The sequence below is a fragment of the Mustela putorius genome, unplaced genomic scaffold, assembly GCF_011764305.1.
Source record: "Mustela putorius furo isolate JIRA1106 unplaced genomic scaffold, ASM1176430v1.1 tig00000196_pilon_pilon_pilon, whole genome shotgun sequence".
NCBI lineage: Eukaryota > Metazoa > Chordata > Mammalia > Carnivora > Mustelidae > Mustela > Mustela putorius.
The window spans coordinates 9,185,301-9,204,425 of record NW_025421310.1 but is presented as its reverse complement, the minus strand read 5'-3'; the positions used below and the strand labels follow the sequence as shown (position 1 = coordinate 9,204,425).

At 41.0% G+C, this 19,125-nt stretch overlaps 2 protein-coding genes across 6 annotated transcripts in view; both read right to left on the bottom strand.

Moving 5' to 3' along the window:
- Window positions 1–5,236: 5,236 nt before the first annotated feature.
- Window positions 5,237–19,125, bottom strand: part of ZNF577 (zinc finger protein 577) — a 37,894-nt gene continuing 24,005 nt past the window's right edge. Inside the window, exons 7-11 of one of the 5 annotated variants that reach the window (XR_001177645.2) lie at window positions 17,916–19,103; window positions 16,843–16,992; window positions 11,715–11,810; window positions 7,402–8,415; window positions 5,237–5,262 (exon numbers count right to left, since the gene is read on the bottom strand). Coding sequence is in view for 2 of the 5 variants with exons in the window: in XM_045077420.1 (XP_044933355.1) it covers window positions 17,827–19,080 (1,254 nt within the window). In the remaining 3 variants the exon portion in view is untranslated. Of the gene's footprint in view, window positions 5,263–7,401; window positions 8,416–11,714; window positions 11,811–16,842; window positions 16,993–17,151; window positions 19,104–19,125 lie in introns of those variants that run through there. The other 4 variants (XR_001177648.2, XR_006605896.1, XM_045077421.1 and 1 more) reach the window with 4 other exon arrangements.
- LOC101677219 (zinc finger protein 300-like) lies at window positions 7,127–8,038 on the bottom strand. Its single transcript, XM_013050684.2, is given in 1 exon segment — window positions 7,127–8,038. A coding segment is annotated over 1 exon segment (912 nt).

The following is a 19,125-nucleotide window of genomic DNA, read 5'->3' as shown; positions in this document are numbered from 1 at the left end:
TGGCTGCATCTTGCTGACAATTCCTTAAAGGAACACAAAGCAGTTATTCTAGATTTTTTATAAAAGGACATATTCTATTCTATTTATTTATTTATTTAACTTGACAGAGAGAGCCAGAGAGCACAAGAGGGGGAATGGCAAAGGGAGAGGGAGAAGCAGGCTTCCCGCAGAGCAGGGAGCTGGAAGTGAACCTGGCTTGATCCCAGACTCCTGGGATCATGACCTGTGCCAAAGTCAGATGCCCAACCAACTGAGCCACACAGGCACTCCCATATTCTACTTTTTTTTTTTTAAAGATTTTATTTATTTATTTGACAGAGAGAGAAAGCAGCCACAAGTTGACAGAGACGCAGGCAGAGAGAGAGGGGTAAGCAGGCTCTCTGCCAAGCAGAGACCCCGATGGCGCCCTCCCATATTCTCATTAAATAGTGAGTTTCCCCCATCCTTTTCCATTCTAAACCTTTATTTTTCCCTTTACACTGGGTGAGACCTCCAGTCTGATGTTGAAAGGGTGTGATGATGCAATATTGTCTTCTTCCTGATTTCAAAGTTTCTTTAAGTATGATGTTTACGAAAGATTTTTCTAAAATCCCTTTATCAAATTAAACATTGCCTATGTGATTAAGTGTCCATAAAAAAAATATATCTATAAACAAGGTGCCTAGCTGGCTCAGTCAGAGCAGCAATTTCAGGGTAGTGAGTTCAAGCCCCACACTGAGTGTAGAGCCTACTTAAAAAAAAAAAAAAAAATCCAGGTGCCTGGGCGGTTCAGTAGGTTGAGCTTCTACTTTCAGCTCGGGTCATGATCTCAGGGTCCTGGGATCAAACCCCATATCGGGCTCTCTTCTTGGCAGGGAGCCTGCTTTCTCTCTGTCTCTCTCTATCTGCCTCTCTGCCTACTTGTGATCCTTGTTAAATGTATAAATAAAATATTTTTTAAAAAATCCATAAACTACAGAGAGCTTCCAGGTTGGTGAACATATCCATGCGCCAGGAGGATGATGCACTCCAGTTCCACAGGGAGAGAGCTCCTGCCACTGGGGACCCTTCTGGACCTCACCCTTCAGCTAGACCTAAGTGCATGATGTACTTACTTAGTCTCATTGCCTGAAGCATTCAGGGACATCTTGGCTGTTTTGGAAGAGTTTTGAGGTCCTTACAGCAAAGAAAATATTCCCTGGGCAAGGAAAAGGGAATCCAGCAGAAGAGACTCTAAGGATGTCTCTAGCAAAGGAGAAATCTAGAGAAGTGAAATTCACTCAAGAAAGAACTCCAGGAGTGTCTCTATGAAGAGATCTAGACCATAGAAAATGAAGGGAGGGGTGTTTACTGGGATAAATAGGACTTGATCTGAGTGGTAGTAGATAGTTGTTCACACATAGCTGTTGCCATTTTATGTTAAACTGATAGCGGCGTGTGTGACTGCTTTTTTTTTTTCTTAAGACTTTAGTTATTTATTTGACAGAGACACAGTGAGAGATGGAACACAAGAAGGGGGAGAAGCAGGCCTCCTGCTGAGCAGGGAGCCCAATTCAGAGCTCTATCCCAGGACCCTGGGATCATGACCTGAGCCGAAGGCAGACACTTAACCACTAAGCCACCCAGGTGCCGTGTGTGACTTTCAATATACTTTTCTGCATGGTATATTTTACAATACAAATGTTTGAATAATTGCACCTACTCCACTTTACACAGCTGGAAATCAGAATGAATAGCTTTTTAGTTCTTCTATTTCAAAGACGGCTTATCACTACATAATACTGCATCCAATTTAATAATTGTCCTAATAAACCATTAAAAATTCTGATGTCCCAAAGTTACTTCTGTCCAACTTTATTTCCATGCTCCCATCGAACATTTCAAAGGAAAAAAATGACAAAGCATCAAGATAATATTAACATTTATACAGTATTGTATTATTTGTCTTCTACATGAAGCTGAAAGCCTCTACATGACTAGGTCAATGTCATATAGATCTCATCATCAGTATCTTGGGTATGTGTCTGTCATGTTTTAGACATCCACATATCTTTAAGTTAACTGAATAACTAGATTCTTCGAAGAAAAATTGTGTTGTGAGTGCATCATTAGCAATTTGAGATTTTTTTCATTCGCCATTTAAGAGCAGAATCTTAACCCGCTGAGCCACCCAGGTGCCCCTTAAGAGCAGAATCTTGGTGCTGGGGATCTTGAAGCAATAATATCAGAGGGCTGATGGTGGGACAACATGCCAATAGAAAGCCGACAGTGTTCTGCAGCCAAAGGTGAGATTTGAAAAAACAAAAAACATTATAAATTGTTAAGAATAGAATTGGTGAAGTAAAGAAAAAAATGAAGATGCTTGCTAGAAGCAGGGTGGTTTGAGTGGCTTTTGCCTGTGGTGAGAATCTGTGGGCATTTCCGAGGATGTGAATATGCCTCACTCTCTGGTGGTGTCCATGAAGGAGAAGTACCGTATATACATTGGATCCAATCATGACTCCCGTGAATACACCATCTGGGAAAGTCATTAGAATTGTATATTTTGTGGTACTAGATGTTTCAGGAGTTTTAGAAGATAATCCTGTATCTTGGTAGAATTGTGAATGTGCTGAAGAGCTTCTAACAGCATAGGAACAAAGACACTTCTCAGCAGGTTGGAGATCCAACATAGGAAGCAGGAAGAACCGGTGTTCTTCCAAGCTCTGTCTTTGAGCCCCATCCCCCGACAAGTTCTGGGGCTGATGGGGACAGCCTGAAAACTGTTCGGGAGGGAAGTGGTGCAGAGAAAGGCCTGAGGCCATTCTATGAATATAATAGATGAGTTTATATCCAGTGTTGCCCAGGTTGGGTGATAGTTCCCAGGTAGGTATCGTCTGGGGGATCCCCTTATAGAGAAGAACCAAGGCGGCGGCCACAGCCATGCCGGTGAGAATCAAGTGTATTGGCCTCCATGCATGGCCTGGCCTGTACATGATGTGGAAGCAAAGGATGAGAGAAGAAAGGTATTCCCCAGGACCCCAATCCCAGTCTGCACCAAGAAAAGTAATCAAACATCATGCTCCTGGGGTCATGGGAAGAAGCAGTTCAGCAGAGACTCTGAAGGTCATGAAGTTAAAATTCAGTGTGACAGCACAGGTCACAGACTTGTTCCAATATACCCAGCTCCGACAGGGACTCTTGGGCCCCTGGCAACACCCTGGACAGAAATTACATTTCTGGGAAGAGCACTCCGTACCAGTGAACTCAAAACTGCCACTCAGAGTAGCTTCTGTCTATGCTCATACAGCCACACAAGATGGCTATTTATTTAGTCGATTTCCCAAATCCTTAAGTGTGCGTGTCCAGAACATAATCTCAAAGGTAAAGCCTTATCTTTCATTTCAAAAAGTTTCTTCAATATCTACTGTATGCCCAAATAGGTTGTGAGTCCTCGGATATACCAAGATTAACCGAACTAGATCATTATACCTAGGGCTCCCAGCCTAATGTGGGAGACACATATACAAAATATAAGAACATAAATTATGCCATGAATGACGGACATAAACGCTTTGTGGAAACATGTAACACGATTTCCAGCACTTAGTAATTCTGTGATAATATATAGAAAATTACATTTTTATTAATTTAGTAAATTACTTTAAAAAATCATTATGTATATATACAAGGAAAAATAATGTAAAAATATGAGAGAAAGAAGTTAGTCTGCATCCTCTCTCTCATTTCTAGGCTTACTTCTCTTCCCAGAGATAACCACAGATCTCAGGTGTGCATTCCAGCAGTTTTCGTCCTGTTTTTAAAAAAACATATGTATGTGTGTGTATGTGCTTTAGCAATAAGTAATAAATGTAGGATTGAATGTGTTGCTTATATTTAGAAATTTAAAGTATTCCTCCTCATAAAACATGGGCCAAAGAAAAAAATACTAGAAATATGGCAGTAAAAAAAAAATGTGAGACATATACCAGGAATGAAAGAACAGGAATTTTATTAATAAAATAATAACACTAAAATGCACCATATATGTTTTATTATTATAAAATTCACTTAATATATCTAAGAAGAAAATTCTATGACTGTCAATATTGATGCTAAAAATAGCTTTTGACAAAAATCAACATGATTTTTAAAAAACCACTCAAGGATGTAGGACTTTATGATGCTTCCTTAGTATGATAATGTATTTATATACTAGCACTTTATTGGCACTCAACTGAAGCTGCATATTGATCAAGTATCCAGAGAATCCTGTTGAACTCTTACTATTCTCCGTGGCTGTCTGTGGATTCACCTGTCATTCCATCTAGGCAATCAGGTCATCTGCAAATAATGACAACTTTTTTCTTCATTTGCAATAGTAAGCCCTTTCATTTTTATTATTGACATATTGTGCTGGTTAAGATCTCTAGCTCAGGAGAGATGCTGCAGCAGACCTCACTGCCAAACAACTAGGGAACATCTCTCAAGTTTGCTCATTCAGTGTGAAGTTAGCTGTCAAGCTTTGGTAGCTAATACCTATTAAGATGAAGAAGATATATTTGCATCTGTTTTGCTAAGCAGTTATTTTTTCATTAATTACCATTAATATTTTACCATTTAATCTTGCCTTATCATTGCAAGAATGCTGGCACTCAAAATACAGATAAAAATCAACAGTTTTTCAATGGTACTTTTTCCAAATATATGCATTATTTGCTGCTGCCCCTCGGAACAATGTTACTTAAACTGTAACCCCTGGAGGATTTTACTAGTTACCAAGCACATTTAGATATGGCCTTAAGAAATACATACTGGCAACAGGTCTTTGGGGAGAAGGCCGATGTACGATCGTGAAGCTGGGCAGCTGGGGACGCCCGGCTCGCTCAGGGCGGAATGCCGCCCCTTCACAGAAGCCGGGCAGCCAGGAACGCCCGGCCTGCCCAGGGCGGAATGCCGCCTGCTTCAGGGAAGCCGAGCACCCGGGAACACCCGGTCAGCTCAGGGTGGAACGAAAACCGCCTGCTCCCCTTATCCGTTATTGCTCCTTTCTCTTCCCAGAAGCGCCCGTTGTTAGATGAGTCCTTTGAATGTGCTTGGTTAACTATAAACTTTATCCTCCTCCTTGCTGCAAGACAGGATTAATGTTTGACCTTCATCAATCCTTCTATTGGCTATTGTTTTCTACCCAATAAAAGTGAGACTGTGGAGTAGCTCCTGGCAGCAGTCCTTTTCCACCGTTGTCCACTGCTCCCAATCTCTTGCAGCTGACTTGTTTGTGCCTAATTCTTCTCTCGTCGCAGACTGGAAGCGGTAGTTATTGACGTAAAAATATACATAAAACAAAATTAGCATTTTGAAGTATACAATCCAGTGATGTTTACTACATTCACAATGTTAAGCAACCTCTACCTAGTTCCCACTTTTATCGTTCTAAAAAAGAAACAAACAAATCCATAACCACTAAAAAGTCAGTCTTCATGCTTTCTTCTCCCCAGGCCCTGGAACCCACCAATTTGCCATCTCTATAGATTTACCTCTTCTCCACATTTCATATAAACAGGAATACAATATGGGGTCCCTTGTGTCTGGCTTTTTTCAGTTATCATGTTTTGGAGGCTTATGTTCATTCAACATTTCACTTGCATAGGTAATCAATATTCATTATGTATATCTATGTGAATACATGTATATACACACACGTACCACATTTTGCTGATCCATTCATCCACTGATGGGACACTTGGATTACTTCCACCTTTTGGTTATTGTGAACAGTGCTGCTGTGAACATTCATTTAGAAGTACTGAAGTACCTGCTTTCAATTTCAATTTTGTTCAATATATAGCTGCGGGTGGCACTCCAGGGTCATATAGTAATTCTATATTTAACTTTTTTTTTTTTTTTTTGTCAGAGTGAGTGAGTGCAGGCAGACAGAGTGGCAGGCAGAGGCAGAGGGAGAAGCAGGCTTCCTGCTGAGCAAGGAGCCCGATGTGGGACTCAATCCCAGGACGTTGGGATCATGACCTGAGCCAAAGGCAGCCGCTTAACCAACTGAGCCACCCAGGCGTCTCCTATATTTAACTTTTTAGAGGAATTGTGAAATTGTTTTCCACAGCAAGTGAACCACTTTCCATTCCTGCTATGTTCAAGAATTCCAACTTCTGCAGTGTTATCCTTAATATTAGTAAATACTGGGCATTTTAGGAAATGCTAAGAGAAAAAATGTTTCTAGTCCCCAAGGACATGTTTTCATAATAAATTCAAAGTTCCTGCATTATACAGCAATTGCAATAAATATACATGAACACACACGTGAACACAAGTCTTTTCTCCCCCTTTGTCTCATATGTTGCTTATTTTTTAGTATTCCATGTAAATCTTTTATCACTTTTGCATATCTAAAAAATAAAGCTCTAGAACAATAGCAGTTTCAAGTAGTGATAGTTCATCACACTTGGCAGAAACACTACAAAAGACAGTAAAAATATGGACAGCAAATTTATGCAGTATAATGCTTTAGAATTCTTAAGTCAAATTATATATTATAAGGTATTCTGATATAAGGAAATAGAACATTTCTATTTCCATGAGATTTTATTACTTAATATTTTATGTCTAATAAAATGTTATATTATAAGCATAATATTTATGTTTAATAAATTTTATTAACTCCTAAAAATTATGTTCCTCCATGTAATTCCAAAAAATGACATGTTCCTCCATATCATTCCAAAAAATAATAAAGTCAAATACGATGTACAATGAGATGTGATTTTTCTTGTCTTTTCTGCACTCACTACAACTGCAAGATCCCTCCCCTGAATGAATATCCTAATGTGTAACAAATGAGACTTGAAAAGAATGATTTTCCACTTTCACTGCATCCACAGGTGTTTCCTCCTAAACACATAGCCTGTGAGTTTCAAATGACATTTTTGACAATCTCTGCATTTACAATGTTTCTCTCTTTTTGTGCGATCCCTGTGGTATACTGAGAGGAGTCTTCAGATGAAAGGCTTACAGCTTTCATTGCATCTAGAAGGTTTAATTCCTATAGAAGTTCCAGAATGGTTTACTATAATCAAAGCGTTCATGACATTTCTATTTTATATGAGTTCTCTGAATAGACAGGATTAATCAAAAACTATTTCTCACATTCCTATAGTCATTGCATAGAGAATTTTCTCCTATGCTGAGTTTGCTGATGATTAATAAGAGCTGACTTCCGGAAGAAGGCTTTTGGACATTTGTTGCACCCATAGGGCCTCTCTTCTGTGTGAGTTCTCTGATGCCCAATGAGAGTTGACAAAGTAGCAAATGCTTTCTTACAATCACAGCATTCATATGGTTTCTCTCCTGTATTAATTCTCTGATGTACAGTAAGATAGGATTTAGCTATAAAGGCTTTATTATAGACATCACATTTGAAAGGCTTCTCACCTGTATCGGTTCTCTGATGTATAATGAGAGTTGACTTATAGGAGAAAACCTTTCCACATTCATTGCATCTATGAGATTTCACTCTCGCGTGACAATTTTGCAGATGGTTAGTGAGACCAGACTTCTGGATAAAAGCCTGCTGACATTTGCCGCAGCCATATGGTCTTTCTCCTGTGTGAATTCGCTGATGAATCGTAAGATGTGCCTTAGTGGAGAAGGCTTTCTCACAGTCTGAACATTCATATGGTTTCTCTCCCGTATGAATTCTCTGATGGACAATAAGATGTGCGTTCAATGTGAAAGCTTTATCACATACACTGCATTTGAAGGGCTTCTCACCTGTATGCGTTCTCTGATGTATAATAAGAGTTGACTTAGAGGACAAAACCTTCCCACATTCACTGCATCCATGAGATTTCCTGACTACATGCTGAGTTTTCTTATGATTAGTGAGATCTGACTTCTGGATGAAGGCTTGTTGACATTCACTACATCCATATGGTCTCTCTCCTGTGTGAATTCATTGATGGATTATGAGCTGAGCCTTTTTTGAGAAGGCTTTCTCACAATCTGAGCATTCGTATGGTTTCTCTCCTGTGTGAGTTCTCTGATGTGCAGTCAGATGTGTCTGAACCATGAAGGCTTTATCACATACTCTGCATCTGAAAGGCCTCTCTCCTGAATGAGTTCTCTGATGTAAAGTGAGTTTTGACTTCCAAGGAAAAGCTTTCCTGCATTTACTGCTTACATAGGATTTCCCTTCTCTATGATGAGTTTTCTGATGACAGATGAGTGCTGACTTTGTAATGAAGGCTTTTGGACATTGATTGCACCCAAACGGTCTGTCCTCTGTGTGAGTTTGTTGATGAGTAATTAGCTTTAACTTACTGGGAAAGGCTTTCCTACAATCACAGCATTAATGAGATTTCTTTCCTGCACAAGTTCTCTGAAGCAAGGTCATGAGAGGTTCATAAGAATTCACTGCACATTTATTCCATCCATATGGTTTCTTACCTAAAGGATTTGGGTCATAATTAGTAAGCTCTGACTTCTGAGTGAAAGCCAATGTACCCACAATAGAATGAGCAGGATAATAAGGAAAGGTCCAGAAAAATATTTTTTTCCATTTACTATAAAAAACAGTAATGAGACAATCAGTAAAATCTGAGTAAGCTCTGTAGATTCGGTAATGGTTCTATATCCATATCAATATTCTGATTTTTTTTTTTTTAGTATTTTGTTTACTTGGAAAAATTAACTTATTTCTAGGAAATACACATTCAAGTATTTTGGTATAAAGAGTTCAGAAAAACAGGATGTGTGTATGTGTGTGAATGGAATTATAGGTGGATAGAATGTGATAATGCAAATGTGATAAAATATTACCACTTAGGGAAATCTAGAAAAAAGAATATGTAAGGGACACCTGGGTGATTCAGTCGGTTAAGCGTCTGCCTTGGGCTTAGGTCATGATCTCAGGATCCTGGGATTGAGCCCCGTGTCAGGCTCCCTGCTCTGCAGGGAGTCTGTTTCTCCCTCTGCCCCTAATCCCACTCATTCTCTCTCTTTCCCTCTCTCTCAAATAAATGAATAAAAAAAGAGTATGTAAGAAATTAATGTATAATTTTGGGATTTCTCACTAAGTCTAAATTGCTCAGAAATAAACATTTTCAATAGGAGAAAAATATAAAATAAAGGACCTTTATGTTAAGATATGTAGGAGTATTACTTATAACACCCTGAACGTGGAAGGGAGAATTTGTTTTATGTTCACACAATGGCACCCTGCACAGTACTCTGGTACTCTTGATCTAGTGCTGGCTATACAGTATACTGACTGTAAAAATTAACTGAGCTGTATCCTTATATCTATATATTTTTGTGTATGTTACACTTCAAAAAATTTTTACATAAAAAAAGCAAAAATTTAGGCAGGAGTCAGTAAATGCTTACATGTAGGAGGAATTTGGATATTATACTAATAGTAACAGAATGCCATTCAAGGTATTAGTGGGAGAGATAACATGTCCTGATTTTCACTTTAAGAATGTCATCCTGTGGAGCCCCTGGGTGGCTCAGTGGGTTAAAGCCTCTGCCTTCGGCTCAGGTCATGATCCCAGGGTCCTGGGATCGAGCCCCGCATTGGGCTCTCTGCTCGGCAGGGAGCCTGCTTTCTCCTCTCTCTCTGCCTGCCTCTCTGCCTACTTATGATCTCTGTCTGTCAAATAAATAAATAAAATCTTTTTTTTTAAAAAAAGAATATCATCCCGTGTGATATATATCAGTTAACACACTAACGAGGTCTTAAGTATTGTGACATAAATACTATTTTTAGGATTGTGGACTGTGCTTGGGAAAATTTAGATTATACTTTAGATCTTTCCCTCTTTCCTCCAACTCAGAAGACTGTTATTTCCATATAACAGTTTAGTTATCTTCCATACTCAGATAATTGTCGGAACCTGATGTATTTATAAGTCTGCATGTTTCTAAAGTTTCTTTTTGTCTTCATGAATTTTGGGGGTAAGAGGATGGAACAACTGACTTCTATTACATAATAATAATAAAAGTCCAAGAATATTTATTGTTATTTAAATAATAAAAAAGACCAAGAAATCTGGCTATTACGTGGAGAATAGAGAGAAGCAAGAATAAAGAAGTGAGAGCATTCTCAAGAAAACTATAATAATTTTGGCAAGAGACAATGGATGTTGGGGCTTGGGTGAAAAAATAGTTACAGAAAGGAGTAGAGGACCTCCAGATACAATGAGGATAAAGTACAGATGACACTCGCTGATGGACTAGATTTGTGGTGTGAGTGAGAAGAGGAACCAAGAGTGACATGACGTTTGAAGTAGTTATTAGATCTCCGAGTGGAGAGATGAAACACATAGGGTGCCTGGGTGGCTCAGTGGGTTAAGCCATTGCCTTCAGCTCAGGTTATGATCTCAGGGTCCTGGGATCGAGTCCCACATCGGGCTATCTGCTCAGCAGGGAGCCTGCTTCCCTTCCTCTCTCTCTCTGCCTGCCTCTCTGCCTACTTGTGATCTCTGTCAAATTAAAAATAAATAAATAAATAAATAAATAAAAGAAAGTCTAGGTTGGAGACAGAAATTTGGGGCTCATCACATATAAATAGTATTTTTTTTTAAAGATTTTATTTATTTATTTGACAGACAGAGAACACAAGTAGACAGAGGCAGGCAGATAGAGAGGAAGGGAAGCAGGACCCCTGCTGAGCAGAGCGCCCGATGTGGGACTCGATCCCAGGACCCTGAGATCATGACCTGAGCCGAAGGCAGCGGCTCAACCCACTGAGCCACCCAGGCGCCCCTATAAATAGTATTCTTAAGGCCATGGAAATGAATAAACCACACTAGGAACAAATGATAGAAATAGGCAAGGATGAAGCTTCATGATCTCTGACTCTGGAGACTTTTGAAGATGCCCAGAGAATGGAAAAAGTCCATCCATCAGGCGCAGACAATGACCGAAGACAGATGCCAACATTAAGTCTTGAACAAACATCTGGTAGAGGCAGGTTGGAATGAAGAATCTTGGCTTCTCATTCAAAGATAAGCATAGTTAACCCCTCTTACTGATTCTTTTTTTTTTTAAAGGATTTTATTTATTTATTTGACAGAGAGAGATACAGCGAGAGAAGGAACACAAGCAGGGGGAGTGGGAGAGGGAGAAGTAGGCCTCCCACCAAGCAAGGAGCCCGAGGCAGGGCTTGATCCCAGGACGCTGGGATCAGAATGCAAGTCGAAGGCAGAGGCCCAATCGACTGAGCAACCCAGGCACCTCTCTTACTGATTCTTTTCTAATTCTTTATGCAGCAGACAACAAGCTCTAATATATTTAGACACCACCACTGTGGTCAACATTCCCACCTTCTAGCTTGTTTTGATACATTCAGAAAAGGCCCACGGAAGTCCAAAAACCTGAACCTAGGATAAAAGGCTTCTGTGTTAACTAGAATTGTGACATCTCTTGATCAGGTAAAAGGGGTGAAAATAAGAGCTGCTGAGAAAACAGGAAGGGCCACTGCCACAGAGGAAATAGAAGAGGAGGAGGAGGTTTGGAAGCTGTACAGGAAACATTCTACCAAACATAAATCAATCCAGAGAGAGAAAAAGAGAAGCACATCTCCCCAAAACACCAGGCAAATGAGAGCCTCATTAATTATTTAGGTGTTGGTAAGGACCTCTAAAGCCTGACCCTTGGTAAAATGCATTTGGAAGGGGTCATCCTCTCATGGCCAACTACGTTACTTTCAAAGTCTCACATCTTGTTCTCAGTTGTTCACTTACCTGAAAAGTACTGACATTGCATTTCATTTTCTATGCTCCATGACTCTTCTTTATGGTCAAAATTAAGGATCATTTCTGGCTTGGTAGCTGGATAGCCTGTTCATGGGAAATGACAAAGACTTGGACACTTATAATTGGACTTGGTGGGAGACATCTAAGGAAAAGCATGAAAGTCTCAGGAATTGACAATTTCACCTTGACAGATCAAGTATCTATCTAAGGTGAGAGCACACAAATTCTATCTGGGAACAGAAGACAGACTAATAATCTATTGCCTATAAACTGAACTCCAGTATCTTGGAGCTCTTTGGAAGCCAGGGCAACTGAAAAAAGGAAAGGCTATGGTCTGTGACAATTTGCATGACACAGAGCAATCATCTTTAACTTTTGTCACAGATTGCTAGAATTCTCTAGCATCATACCCAGATATAGATTCTTCTGAGCAGAACCTAGTAGCTGCCACTCTTCCCAAGGCAGCTGCTTAACCGATTGAGCCAGCCGGCCCCCCTACATCATACGTTCTTATATATCTATTTATCTGCATTCCTTTAGCAAATTCAGTGGTCTACATTTTATTCTACCTTTGCCCTAATGTTGACTGTATGGTTTGTTCTTCCTTCAGTTCGGAATTTAGGAGTGTTTGTATGTTTCCAATTGTTATTTTTATAAGCCTCTGCAAATCCATGATGACAAGGGCAAGAAACAAAAACCCACCAGGGCCTTGGTCATTTTCTTCTGTTCTTTGGAAATCATCAGCATTTTTAGTCTATTGTCTTTTCTGGTTCTGCCTATCTGACAAGCAAGCTCTGATTAAGAGTAAAGGAGACAAGGGGCACCTGGGTGGCTCAGTTGTTAAGCCTCTGTCTTTGGCTCAGGTCATGATCCCAGGACCCACATTGAGCCCCACACGGAACCCTACATGGAGCCCCAAATCTCATCCTGCTCAGTGAGAAGTCTGTTTCTCCCTCTCCCACTCCCCCTGCTTGTGCCACTCTCACTGTGTCTCTGTCCAATAAATAAATATCTTAAAAAAAAAAAGAATAAAGGACACATTTCAATGACAGACAAGCTTTTAGATATTTTTTTTAATATTCTTTTTTTTTTTTTTTTGACAGAGAGAGATCACAAGTAGGCAGAGAGGCAGGCAGAGAGAGAGAGAGGAGGAAGCAGGCTCCCTGCCGAGCAGAGAGCCCGATGTGGGACTCAATCCCAGGACCCTGAGATCATGACCTGAGCCGAAGGCAGTGGCTTAACCCACTGAGCCACCCAGGCGCCCCTTAATATTCTTTTTTTAAAAAAGTATTTTATTTATTTGACAGAGGAAGAGGTTCTAAAGTAGGTACAGAGGCAGGCAGAGAGAGAGAGGGGGAAGCTGGCTCCCCGCTGAGCAAAGAGCCTGATGCGGGGGCTCAATCCCAGGACCCTGAGATCATGACCTGAGCCGAAGGCAGAGGCTTAACCCACTGAGCCACCCAGGCACCCCAGCTTTTAGTTTTGACAATTACTCAACACCCTTCTTTTCATGGGGGATGAGTTCCTTTTTTTAGAGAGAGCACATATGAGTGCAGGGGTTTGGGGTGGTGGGTGGGGAGGAGAGAGAGAATCCCAAGCAGGCTCAACACTCAGTGTGGAGCTCAACACAGGGTTCAGTCCCACGACCCTGATATCGTGATCCAAGCCCAAGTCAAGAGTTGGATGCTCGGGGCGCCTGGGTGGCTCAGTGGGTTAAGCCTCTGCCTTTGGCTCGGGTCGTGATCCCAGGGTCCAGGGATGGAGCCCCGCCTTGGGCTCTCTGCTCAGTGGGGAGCCTGCCTCCCCCTCTGCCTACTTTTGATCTCTGTCTGTCTAATAAATAAATAAAGTCTTAAAAAAAAAAGAAAGAAACAAAGAAAATGGAGCCCTCAGAGAGCAGATCAATCAGCCCACACACCAGCTAGGAATTTCTAGTCTACCTTCATCCCTAAAACACAAATACAGAGAAAGCCAAACCTGGAGTAACTGCTCCCCTATACAGAACTAGCACTAGGCAACTTCTTGTGGGATAGCTGATTCTGGACTTCTTCCCTGAAGTCTGGCAGGTTCAAAAATCTAGAGACCCAAGTTCTAGACTGGAAATCAAGACAAAAGTAGGTAGAATCTGTAAATCTGTATAGACTGTGTTGTGAGGTTCTAAAGTAGGTAAATCAAATTTCTTTCCACTGAAATCATCATCCCATTCATACCAATACTATTTCAAAATTTCTTGCTTAGTCTTCAAGGCACTGCATGGCAGACATTGCTCTAGAAGTTTTTCTGTTTGTGGTGACAAGAGCTGTTAAGAGGAGGCCAGGACAAAACACTCCACAGAACACAGACTACCAAAGCTTTTTTCTGAGATCAGGAGCAGAAGGGATGGGATCAAGGGAACAGTAAGGTTCAGTAGGACCCACAAATTCCCCTCCCAAGCTCCTAATATGGGGTCCACCTAGCCCCCCAGAGCAGGAGGAATGAGGGCAAATGCCTCCCACACAACAAGAGCTCTCTAGAGCCATCTCTTGCTGCAGTCACACAGCAGGAAAAGACCTACCAAGATCTCACCTTGTCCAAGTTGAGCCACAGGATGAGCTTGGAATCGACCCCAAGAAAACCAATTCCCTCACGTGCTGCATATAGAAGCCCCAGTCATCTTTAATAGGGTCTGACAGGCACCCTCTTTAATAGCTACTTGAACCCAGGCAGAATTCTCATTTGAAGAAAAACAAAGGCAGATGGACTGCATGTTCCAGAACCCCTATGGCAGCCAAACAGCCAAGAAGCACTAGCCACTAACTAGGAAGACAATATACCCCAAACTGCACCTTCCAGAAAACTGTGCCTCAGCACAGGTGCCTCAGTTCCCAGAAAAGCCAGAGGGACTAGAAAGAGACCAAACTACACTCCCCAACTTCAGCTGGGCTTGGGTCTCCTCCTCATGGGATCAGGTCCTCACTGATGGAAATGATCTCCTTCTGGCCTCTTCCTGGAAGGCTGAACAACCTAGGGTTGGGGCTCCAGTCACTAGACTGGCCTCATCTACCCCTTTGCTGATGTGGAGAGAAACCCCACAGTAATTTTTATAATCCATTTACTACAACATTCTTAAGCAGACAGAGTATCTATAATAGCTGTTTTGACATCATTTTCTGTTAATTCTGTCACCCAAGTCAATCCTGGGTCTCTACTGACCTTTCGTCATGTTTTTAAGTCCTAATTTTGTTTTTTTTTGTTTTTGTTTTTTGTTTTTTTGCATACCTGGGTAAGTTTTGACTAGATGCCAGACACTGATTTCCACATTGTTGGTTTTCTCAGTTGATGGACTTCTTTTCTCTTCTTTAAATACTACTGGGTGTAGGTCTGGGAAACAGTTAAACTGCTTGGAAACCGTTTGGTTTTGTAGCAGCTTGTATCTATCCTTTGTCTGGAGAGCTCAGAGCAGCCATTACTCTAGAGCTAATCTGAGTGACCCACTGAGGCACTATTTTTCTAAGTTCCGCTGTGACTTTCCAAATATTGGGAGGGGTTTCCATCCCAACTGGTGGAAACAAATTACTCCCAACCTGTGCAAGTTCCAAGAATAGTTCTGCCTGATCGTTCCAGTGGTTCTTCCTCCAGCCCAGGGAGCTTCCTCACACATATGTGCTGATTACAACTTCAAATCATGTGGAGAAATGGGTTCGCCTTGGGTGCAGCCCTCTCCTCTCCTTTAACCTGCACCATAAATTTGAGTCACCTTGAATTCTCCAAATTCTAAACTCTGCCTCGATTTGGAGAGACTGCCAAGATCTGATGAGATTCCCCCTCCCTATGCTACAGAATGGAAACTCTGTCCAGGCTGGGGTAGTCATAAGACTCCCTTCATTTTTTTCCTTTCTTTCAAGTTAGCTGTGCTGATCTTCCTATTACTCTATGTCTGAAGACAGGCCATTCATATATTTTGCCTATTCCCTTTTTGTTACTTACTGAGTGAATAAAATTAAACATTTCCTGTTAAACAAAAAAGGTTGTTGGAATTGGCTGTGAAGAATTCTGTTACTTAGGTGCATTATGGAATATGCATTCTACAGTCAGAATAGGATGTTGATTTATACGATTTCAGAATACATACAAATACGTTTGACAGCATTTGCAGCACATAAATTTCACATTCCTTTAGAGCATTTATGAATTCATTTCCAGCACTGATCATTTATGTATCTTAATAGTATTCTTGCTGTCACATCTAATGACACAGGTTTAAGAGTCCCTGATTATAGAAAAAAAGTTACTGTATTTGGACTGTAATTATCAAAGATAATTACTTCTCTGTGAACACGCTTCTCTAGATTTATTTAATGGCTAGATAGGAATCCTGTAGTATGAATACTCTGACATCTAATGTTTTTGTGGTAGGCAGAATGGACTCCCAAAGATGTTCATGTCCTAATCTCCAGACCCTGTAACTATGTTACATTATGTGGCAAAAGGCATTTAAAGTAAAAGATGTAATTAGGTATTTTAGGGTCATGTGAATCGTTTCTAGAATTTCACAGGCTCATAGAGAGGAACTGTGCCTCAGGACAAATCATATCCAGAGCCTCAACCAATTCTTTTTTTTTTTTTTTAAAGATTTTATTTATTTATTTGACAGAGAGAAATCACAAGTAGTCGGAGAGGCAGGCAGAGAGAGAGAGAGGGAAGCAGGCTCCCTGGTGAGCAGAGAGCCCGATGCGGGACTCGATCCCAGGACCCTGAGATCATGATCTGAGCCGAAGGCAGCGGCTTAACCCACTGAGCCACCCAGGCGCCCCGAGCCTCAACCAATTCTTGATTTAGAGTGTTTAAACTCAAGATTTAGATGGAATTTTAGACTTTGAGTTGGTATTGTAATAGGTTGAGACATCTGGAGGTGCTGAGACAGACTGAATGTATTTTTCATGTGGTATGGATACAAATAATTGGGTGCCAGAGGGTGGTCTGAAGGAGGCAGAATAATGGCCCCCAAAGATGTCTACATCCTAACCTCCAGGACTTGTGAGTATGTCACAGTATAAGGCAAGGGGAATCAAGGTAGTAGGTGGAGTTACAGTTGCTAATTAGCTGATTTTAAGACAGGGAGGTTATCCTAGATTACCTGGGTGGGCCCAGTGTAGTCACACAGGTCCTTACATGTAGGAGAGGGAGGCAAGAGTCAGTGTCAGAGTGATGGAATAGTTGACCAGCCACTGCTGGCTTTGAAGGTGGAAGAGGTCTGCAAACCACAAATTCAGGCAAATTCTAGCAGCTGGAATGACAAAGAAAAACAGGTTCTCCCTGGAGCCTCCAAAAAGAAATGGAGCCCTGTCAACCCCTTGTCCAGCAAGACGCATTTCAGATTCTAGAACTCCAGAGCTATAAGATAATACTGTGTAGTTTTAAGCCACCAAATGCATGGTTATTTGTTACAACAGCCATAAGAGACTAATAAAGTTGTAGGTCCATATTCATCACATTCACAGGTTTTTGCTACATAACACAGGATTTCATTTATTAGAGAAGTCTTTCCCAGATTCCCAAGATTCAAAATTGTGACACAGTTGTTAGTTTGGCAAAGAATCCCCATCTTAGAATTTCCATCTTTTATTGTGTTCAGGGGTTTCTCCTTCCTATGAGTTCTTCCACATTTTACTGAAAACGCTGTCCATATTCAATGTCTCTAGAGGTATGTTTCTACACTTCTCTGATGGGATGAGGGAGAACTTATCACTGAAATCATCACCACATTCTTTCCTAATGTTCTGGTCCTGTGGGAATTCTTCGATACCAATGGAGGTATCACCTCCAGGAAAAGGTTTTCTCACATTATCTGCATTGCTGCCCAGTGAAATTTCATAGAAATTTAGTAAGTCTGAATTCTCACAGACTTATCCTCTATACCACCTCTATACCTCTATACCACCAGTGCATCCCATAGCATTTGTGTCCAAAATGAACTCTGACATATGTCGAGGATTCTTGCTACAGGCTTTTCTGATATCAGATATATTTTGGTACCACTTTCCTACACAATGTCTATAATATATAAGACATAATTTATCAAAGAGGGTGTCACATTCACTGCATTTGCAAGACTTATTCCCTATGGAAATTCCCGATTACCTACTGAGGCCTGACTTCTTAGAAAAGGCTGTTCCACAAACACTACATTTCTACCCCCAAGGAACTCACGGAGGTTTAACGAGGGCTGAGTTCCCAAAGAAGGTATTTCCACAGGCACTGTGTTCATGTTGCTTTGCTCCTGTGCAAGTTCACTCATGTACAAAGAGCTAGGACTCCCTAAGGAAGGTTTCTTCACCTTCAGTGAATTTATAGCTTTCTCTCTTGTGTGAGTTTTCTTATGTTTAATGAGGACCGACACGTGGGCAAAGGCTTTGTCACATTCGCTGCACTCATACGGTCTCTCTCCAGTATGAGTTCGCTGATGCTGAATGAGCTTTGACTTGCTCCTGAAGGCTTTTTCACACTCACTGCATCCGTAAGGTTTCTCTCCTGTGTGAATTCTCCGATGCTTGGTCAGGTCCGACTTGAAAAAGAAAGTTCTTCCACATTCACTGCATTTATAAGGCTTCTCCCCCGTGTGAAGTCTCTGATGTGCAATGAGGTATGCCTTCTGGGAGAAGGCTTTCCCACACACACTGCATCCGTAGAGTTTCTCTCCAGTGTGAGATCGCTGATGTCTACTGAGCCGGCACTTCCGGCTGAAGGCTTTGCCACATTCAATGCACCCGTAGGGTCTCTCTCCTGTATGAGTTCTCTGATGTACCATGAGCTGCAACTTTCTAGAGAAGGCTTTTCCACATTCACTACATTCGTGGGGTTTCTCTCCAGTATGAGTCCTCTGGTGTTCAGTGAGCTGAATCTTCCTCATGAATGTTTTCCCACATTCATTGCATCCGTGTGGCTTCTTTCCTCTTTCAGTTCTCTGATGCCTAATGAGCTGTGCCTTCTTGGAGAAGGCTTTCCCACACTTACTGCATTCATGTGCTTTCTCTTCTGTATAAGTTTTTTGATGTTCATTGAACTGTGATCTAATGCCACTGGGTTTCACCCATCCATGGCATTTAAGTCCACTAAGAGTTGTATCCTGCTGGATGTAGACTGATGATGTCCCACATCCACTAAACTCATCAGAGTCCTCTCCTGCATATCTTCTATTCTGAATAACAAAACCCAAATGTGGTTTCAAACTTTTACAATGTGAGCCAAACTTATTGTGTCTTTGTGTTAAAGGAACAAGACTTTCACATAAATCAGAATTATTTCCAAGTGCATAACTTTGCTGATCTCTTTCCAAGGTTTTACTCTCATTTTGGTTTTCTGGGTGCCAGTGCATATGGTCAATCTCCCATATTTCTTCTAGGAAAAAGAACAATGAAAA